The following is a 7,810-nucleotide window of genomic DNA, read 5'->3' as shown; positions in this document are numbered from 1 at the left end:
GGCTTTTAGCACATGTGCAAGCTACAGACGGCTTGGTTTTTTTTTTTTTTTTTCTTTTAACAAGCAGTCTCACCTAGAGACCATTTTTTTTTTAAGATTTTATTTATTTATTTGACAGAGAGATCACAAATAGGCAGAGAGGCAGGCAGATAGAGAGGGGGAAGCAGGCTCCCCGCCGAGCAGAAAGCCCGATGCAGGGCTCGATCCCAGGACCCTGAGATCATGACTCGAGCCAAAGGCAGAAACCCAATCCACTGAGCCACGCAGGCACCCCAACAGCTTGGTTTCTTAAAAACAGTTCTTCATCATGCACATAGGAACTCAAACTCAATTTATACATTCTGAATAACCTTTACTAACATTCTTGATTATTTGAACCCATCCTTTCCACTTCCCATTTTTTAAGACTTTTAAGACTCTCTCAAATTCTTTTTATGATTCTTCTTTATATTTTTTTCATTTGGCACTTGTAAACTTACCCATATAAAAAAAGATACCTTGCTCTTTCTCACATTCATTTCTACATAGCAGGAGCTAGCATGGTGGCTTTTAAACACAAAGGTTTAAAACGGAGAGAAGGATGAAACTCTAATAGTGAAGGTTCACTAAATTTTATTTCATGTATATACTATAGAAATGATCTGTCCATTAGCTTAGTGTACTACCACAACTCTTTTATCTCTAATTTTGACCATCAAACTCGGTATCTTGTATTGTCAGAAATGAACTGTAAGTGGCTAAAAAGCTGAACAGTTAAAATCATCGATGCCTCTATTATGTTTAATATGGGGTACCTGGTTTATATGTATCATTACTATTATTAGAATCAACTAAGTTGAATACTTTGACCAGAGAATAAAATAATACTTTAATGTCTGTTCTTTGAGTTTAATAGTACATTTTAAATGAAAGTTTTATTTGGCTTCAGCTGATAATCATTAGGACCACAAAACTAGATGAGACCAAGAGCAATATAAGCTCTTTCTCCAGGGTGGTCTGGTCTTAACTGTATTTTTCAAAGCATCATAGAAGCCTCTTCAGAAAAAGAAAATATCAGCCTATTAGGTTATAGCCAGTTCTTTTGGACCTTATTTGTTACTCATCAAATCTAATCCAAATTGTTCACATTGTTGTTGAAGAAAAGAAACTATTAAAAAGATGTTAGGCAAAATAAATACTTTATTGTTTTATTTTTAGAAATCAGCCTTTGTGTGATAATTCAAACATTTATAAATGTTTTAGATATTCTTTCAAAGAATATTGTTAACATCTCAACCACTTTTGATTAAAATTTCACACAAAGAAATATAATAAGAGTTGAAAATTATAAATGCTAAAGGAATAATTCTAATAAATTTGGTTGTTACTTTACATATTTATTTAATACATACAAAACCAAATAGGAAACCACCTTCCTTTTTATTTTTTTCCCCAAAAAAAACAGTTCTCACTGGTTAAAACTAAATTAAAACCATCTATTATGAGGAGAACAAATCTAAAATACCTCCATTTTGAAAAACAAAACCAGCTTATTCATTTCAATCCATTCAAGTCAGAAGTCCCATTATTTTGGCAATACTCTACTACTTAGTCTAGAAGAAGAAGAAACATCTCCTTATAATATAAGAAGTCTGGACAATGCAAAAAGTATAGTGTTTAATATAATGCATGTTTCCAAAAGAAAAATACTACATAAGCTATAATAAAATTACATTTATCTTGGTAAAGTAACAATGCTTACAGTGTAAGAACATTAAGTAGTTGTAGGTAACCTCATACAATTCTATCCTACTGCTATTAGTAACCTCCTCAAGAATTAAGAGCAAATTTTACAACAGAAAAATTTTTCTCCCTGGAAGTGACACTAATTAACAGCAGTGGAGGGAAAATCATTGGTTGCTTCAAGCTCTCAAAAAAATGAATCAGTTATTGCACAGTAAATACCTCATAGAGGTCAGTGTTTTAAGAAGCCAGTCTGAAGAAATATGTTATTTATAAGTTGTTTAAGTCTGGAAGTTTTCAAGTTTTAAAATTAATTCTACATAGGGAATCAATTGGAAAATATTGACATACAAATAAATATTAGGCTTTTCAAATGGCTACAGTTTTGGTAGTTTAGAAAAGAAATAGTCAGCAAAGTGCCTATGTTTCTATGTACGTTTTTAAAAAAGATATGCATAGAAGAAATAAACATTGTACACTGTATACAGTAGCCCAGTCCAGCAGCAAGTATCTTCTGAAGCACAAATAACATCTCTACCAGTGTATATCATTGATAACTCCAACATCTCACAGCCAAAAGGATCCATGCCAACCTTAAAAAGAGAAATTAGCATTAAACATCATTCAAATATTTGTGTTAAAAGTTCTTTAAAAGGAGGATGAGACTCTTCTCTAAATACACACGCACGCACACACACACACACACAAATGTGCATTATGTGTGTGTATATATAAATAACATCCTTCTTTATAAATTATGCCATGATTAGATATGGACCTATGGAATACTTTATTTTTTAAAGATTTTCTTTATTTGAGAAGAGGGGAGAGAGAGAGAGAGAGCAAGTGAGAACACAAGAGTGGGGGGAGGGAGAAGCAAACCCCCTGATGGGCAGGGAGCCAGAAGCAGGGCTTGATCCCAGGAGGCCAGGATCATCACCTGAGCCAAAGGCAGACACTTAATTGACTTGAGCCACCCAGGTGCCCTGGGATACTTTTCTTTAAAATACAAAAAGATAATAATTTGTGATTACTTCTCAATCTTGGTCCAAAAGTTATACATCTGAAAAACCATTATAACCAATGGTATCAAAATAATGCTTAATTTTGCAAGTTCTGATTTCTTCAATTCCAGTATTTATTTACTATGATGAAATTTCAGGAAAATAACACACTATCAATAATCACCTGGAGGTAAATATTATGAGATTTGACCTACTTACACTTCCAATGGGGCTGTGTGAGTTTTTCACACTGCAGGATCACCTATTATATGTATTCTAAAAATTAAAAATGAGCCAGAGAAACAGTCCTGGGGACTAAGAAAGCATTAAACACTAAGTAGTTATTTATATTTAGCAAAGCAAAAAATTTCAGAAAAGTTTACCTATTAATTCCATTTAATGACTATCTTGCTTAGAATTAGATGCTTTACTTGAAGATACTGCTGCCAAAAGTCCACTTACAATTTCCCGTCTGATTTCGCCAACAATAGACTCTTTAATCTAAAATGGAAAAAGAGAAAAATAAGAATTTAACAATATGACTATAATCTACTTTTCCTGTTTTCAGAAAAACAAAAACAACATTTAATTCCTACAATCAACTAAGCCATAGAGAAACACTCATGTAAACCTTCATGAAATATAGAGAGGTAGTGAGGAATCATGTCCATCTATCCTCAAACCTAGATTAGTGTGTGATCTGGCATAACTCAGATAATTCTATTATAAAATAATACCACAATTCTTATGTTGAGAACATTAAAAATGTTATTTATAGATTAAAAAACTCCATTTGCTTCATGACACAAAGGAACCCAGAAGAATTAATTAAATGTTAGATTCAGTTTTATGTTTTTTTATTAATGTCTAATTTCGTATGGTCATCAACAGTATACTTAGTGTTGTCATTGTTAAGAAATCTCATTAGTGTCAAACTAATATGTTGGTATATTGCCTGTTTACACCAACTGAAAACAAAGTATCTAAAGAAGTTATATATTGTTCGAAGCTAACATACACATTTTAAGTGGAAAGAAAAAATGATAATTTAGTACAATTTATTTTAGAACATGAAAAACATCCTCTAAACCACCACAAACTCTAAAGAAATAAATTTTTCTTTAGTTGTATGGTAGAAGTTTGTCACCTGTCTGAAAATTTTGCTTCAGATAAGGATATACAGTCTTATTTTATTGTTGGAAAAGGCAAACAGACGTAGGGGCAACAATAATTCCATCAAGATTTTCTCTTCCAGATGCCCAGACACTATGCATGCCTATCCATGCCTTTTTCTCTCTAATCATACAACATCACCTCCAAATAGCTCTTTGTGAAGGCTTTAAATGTGGATTTCCTGAAATAAACTGATAATGTCTTCCCAAATTAGAACTTGAGACACTTCAACCAGCTTTTAAAAATTCTACATTTCCACAGTTTCCTGTCAGCCTGATCTATTTCCTAAAATGTTCCTAAGTACATCCTGAACACATCTCAATTGAAGTCTTTCCAAAAATGGCTTTGTATTAATCTGTCACGCAAAACCGTACAAAATACATAGATTTATACAGAAGTATTCACAGAAACAAATGCTCCTTAGCTACCAACCATCTGTTTTGGAATAATTTAAATCAATACAAACTTCTCCTTTTCTCTTCTACCAATATTTCTAAACTTTAAACATCAGGAAAAGTGTTTGGCTTTCATAGTACTTCACACTTATTTTTAAATGAATATGTGTTGGATACAAATATTATGAAAAACCAGAACCTCTTAGCCACAATGTATTATAATATAAGCACAAATACAATATGTTGAATCAGAACTTTTGCAAACCTGTATTTACAGAAGACAAGAAGTAGTCTTCCCAGTCCTGTTATTGCATGCAGTATGGCAATTTTAGTAACTTTCATCATTCTTTATCATTCAAAAAATAAAACAGAGGCCAAAAAGTATTCTCTACAAACCAAAAATGTGTGCCAACACTTTTTGAGGGTACAGACATTACTGGAAGCATAAAAAAAAGTCTGGCCAAGGAGGATGTTGTAATGTAGAAGGGCACAAAATGAATATTGTTTCATAAAATATTAAGAGGAAATATAATGTATTAACTCACTAAAACATAAGAACAGAGAATGAGAGATCTGTATAGGCTACAAGAGGAAAAAATAAAAACTTCTCAGAGAATGACAGACCTTAAAATAGTAGGTCATGAAAAAAAATGGCAACTTCAGGTCACACTGTGGAGAGAAAACTGCAGCAAGAGCACCTCGGAGGAGAGGGGAACAAGGAGTGTCACTAACAGATGGTTCCCACCAGGGAGCAGGAGCTTGGACTAGGAAGGGTGAGGTCAAAGGGGAGTGTTGTGCTGTGAGCTAGTTCAGGGAGACAACTGGCTCTCATTTATCAATGTACCCTGGCATAAAGTAAGTGCTCAATAAATGTCTGAACACATTGCGTTTATGAGAAAGAGAAAAGCAATACAGAGTGAAGGCAGGAGGAGGGAGAGAGACACAATATCTGAGACAGAAGGTAGAAAAATAAAGGATTATAGACAGACTAGCACTGAAAACAATAAAATGCCTTTAATAATTAAATGAAGGAATACATGTATGGACAAATAAATTAGCTCCCAAGTCTCACAGGCTACAGGATTAGGAGTGAGAAAACTCTATTGGGATGGATGGGAAAACTGCCCTTACGAGCACAATTTCCAAAACGTGGTATAGCTGAACACAGACTTGAGTGAGATTAAGAAAAGAATGCTCATGGGCAAGAGAAGCAGATCGTTGCAAGTGTGAAGTGTGGTGTGACAGGCATAGCCTGGGTGATGACTTTGTGGCAGCCATTAGATCAAGTGACGACTGATCGAAACTGTAGTAAGAACACAAACAAGCTGCGTATTTACCAAAATACATGTTTAATGCATGTCAGATGGCCTGTAATAAAGATACTAAAAGGCATGAACCAAGCCTAGGAAATTCATCAAACCAAAAAGTACTCTCTAAAGAGAAAAGCAATCTATGTTTATTCTTTGATGTTTAATTTTGTTGATTTGCTTCTATGGCACATGCTCACTTACTAGATTTTTTTTAAGGTTTTTTTTTTAACTTTTTAAATAATTGTAAACAGTTTCAGGCCACTGATTACATACATTGCAGACCACCTGGGCAAATTTTAAGAGTGTAATTTTTTCCCACTGAAACATATACAATCTGTGCAAAAGTGTGTTACCTTCAATATGACAAAAGCTTTGTTATTGAATGAGTATATTAAACATTTCTCTGAAAGAGAAAACACTTCTTTGAAAAAGAGGCTCTTTCTCCTTCAGAAGAACTCTATTGTATTAACACATTATAATGAGAGCATACTTTTTCAAAACTTCACATATGGTGAAATGGTGAAAACAAAAACCTGACAGACATCATTGTTTTCATGCATCCAAGAGTGCAGTAAAAAACATCCCTGAACGTGTCTGCCAAACATACTTAATCTTTACCTGCAAAACATTCAAATGGCTTAAATCCTGCCATCCTGAGGAGTAGCTTTTGTTAATGGGTGTCAGGGGCACAGAATTTACTAGAAAGGCAGAGTCTAATTTAATTTTCTTGGTAGCTGATACTAGCTTTAACAAGCTACTCAGTACCATGGGTATTTAAAACAAAAAGATTATGGATTTGAAATGAATGGCATTAAGACTAATATGAATTTAATACATTTTGTCAACAAAGTTTAACAGAACACCCTTATAACTGAGCTAAGATATTATCAACACATTTTGTTAAATTATAAATGGCATTGGACTAACTTATCTAATAGTGTATACTTTCTAAGTTCTTCAAAATAGTTCTTCAAAAAAAATTTATTTTCTTAAGTACATCAAAATTCCTTTTAACACCTTGTGTTATTTATATAATTTTGCTTGTTAAGTCCTTATCTGTAAATGGCAAAAGGGTAAATGTTAAGCCCAACTTCCTCCAAACTATGCCAAATGTTGAATTAGGGAATTTCTAATGAACAGGTTTAGTTACAAATTCTGAAAATTTCCTCGGACATTTGCCCTGCATGTCAGTTTAAATGTCTTCAAAATTATAAAATCTTTCTTATTTTATGGGAGGTTCTTTTTTTTTTTTTTTTTAATTTTATTTATTTATTTGACAGACAGAGATTACAAGTAGGCAGAGAGGCAGGCAGAGAGAGAAAGAGGGAAGCTCTCTGAGCAGAGAGCCTGATGCAGGGCTCAAACCCAGGACCCTGAGATCATGACCTGAGCCAAAAGGCAGAGGCTTAACCTACTGAGCCACCCAGGCACCCCTTTATGGGAGGTTCTACCCAAATGATCAAATACTTCTCTAGGACCAAGAAACAACTGTCTTTTCTATATGTTATGTTCTATCAGCCAAAGAATCAAAATGTTTTGGTCCTTTTTGGAGTTTTACTCCTCAGAAATTACTCACAACACACATCAGGCGACTTATTAACAACTTTAAAAATGAGGACTCAACTGTGCATTAGGGAATATTTATGCCAAACAAGCGAAATTAAGTCAAGTTTTCAAGGAAAGCTTTCAAACTAAAGCAAGCTAAAGGGAACAAAAATATCACATTTCTAGGGGAAGAAAATGTACCTTAAAACTTACTTCTTCATATAAAACTTACCTCTTGATATATATATAGTGTGGAGAAAAATAATTACTTAATTTCATACAATTACTCTCTGAAATGAAACATATAAATAAAAATGGATTCTAAACATTTGCACCTAACTGAGCAAGATGGATTACAGAGCCTGCTACACATTAGCCAGCTCCATATAATCAATTTAGAAAAAATACATTTGTAGAACAAATAAATTTACAGAATTTAAGACCTTTTAAACTTTGAGCTGGTAATTCAAGTCATGAAAAGAAATTATAAACATACAGTCTCTTCTGCTATAATGCTGCTTTTGAAAATGTAAATTTGTCTCAACATGATTCAAATATTAGGAAACAACTTGAGTATAATATAAATTTCACGTCTGCTTATGTGTAGTTTCATCTGTAAGAAATATTGGGTGAATGCAGATAACTGCATTCAGCTGAACGT

General features: G+C 33.3%; 1 protein-coding gene across 4 annotated transcripts in view; it reads right to left on the bottom strand.

Annotated features, from left to right (window-relative positions):
* Positions 1-1,636: 1,636 nt before the first annotated feature.
* LOC111144336 (sperm specific antigen 2) overlaps positions 1,637-7,810 on the bottom strand; it is a 37,784-nt gene continuing 31,610 nt past the window's right edge. For 2 of the 4 annotated variants that reach the window (XM_022498602.1, XM_022498617.1), the window contains 2 exons: positions 3,110-3,227; positions 1,637-2,315 (listed from right to left, as the gene is read on the bottom strand). In XM_022498602.1, the coding sequence (XP_022354310.1) occupies positions 3,123-3,227 (105 nt within the window). In that variant the 3' untranslated portion in view covers positions 1,637-2,315; positions 3,110-3,122. The remainder of the gene's footprint in view (positions 2,316-3,109; positions 3,228-7,810) is intronic. The other 2 variants (XM_022498609.1, XM_022498594.1) reach the window with 2 other exon arrangements.

This window comes from Enhydra lutris, unplaced genomic scaffold, assembly GCF_002288905.1.
Source record: "Enhydra lutris kenyoni isolate GAN:26980312 unplaced genomic scaffold, ASM228890v2 scaffoldscaffold1, whole genome shotgun sequence".
Classification (NCBI taxonomy): domain Eukaryota; kingdom Metazoa; phylum Chordata; class Mammalia; order Carnivora; family Mustelidae; genus Enhydra; species Enhydra lutris.
Note: the sequence above shows the minus strand (reverse complement) of the source record. Positions and strands in the feature narration are given on the sequence as shown.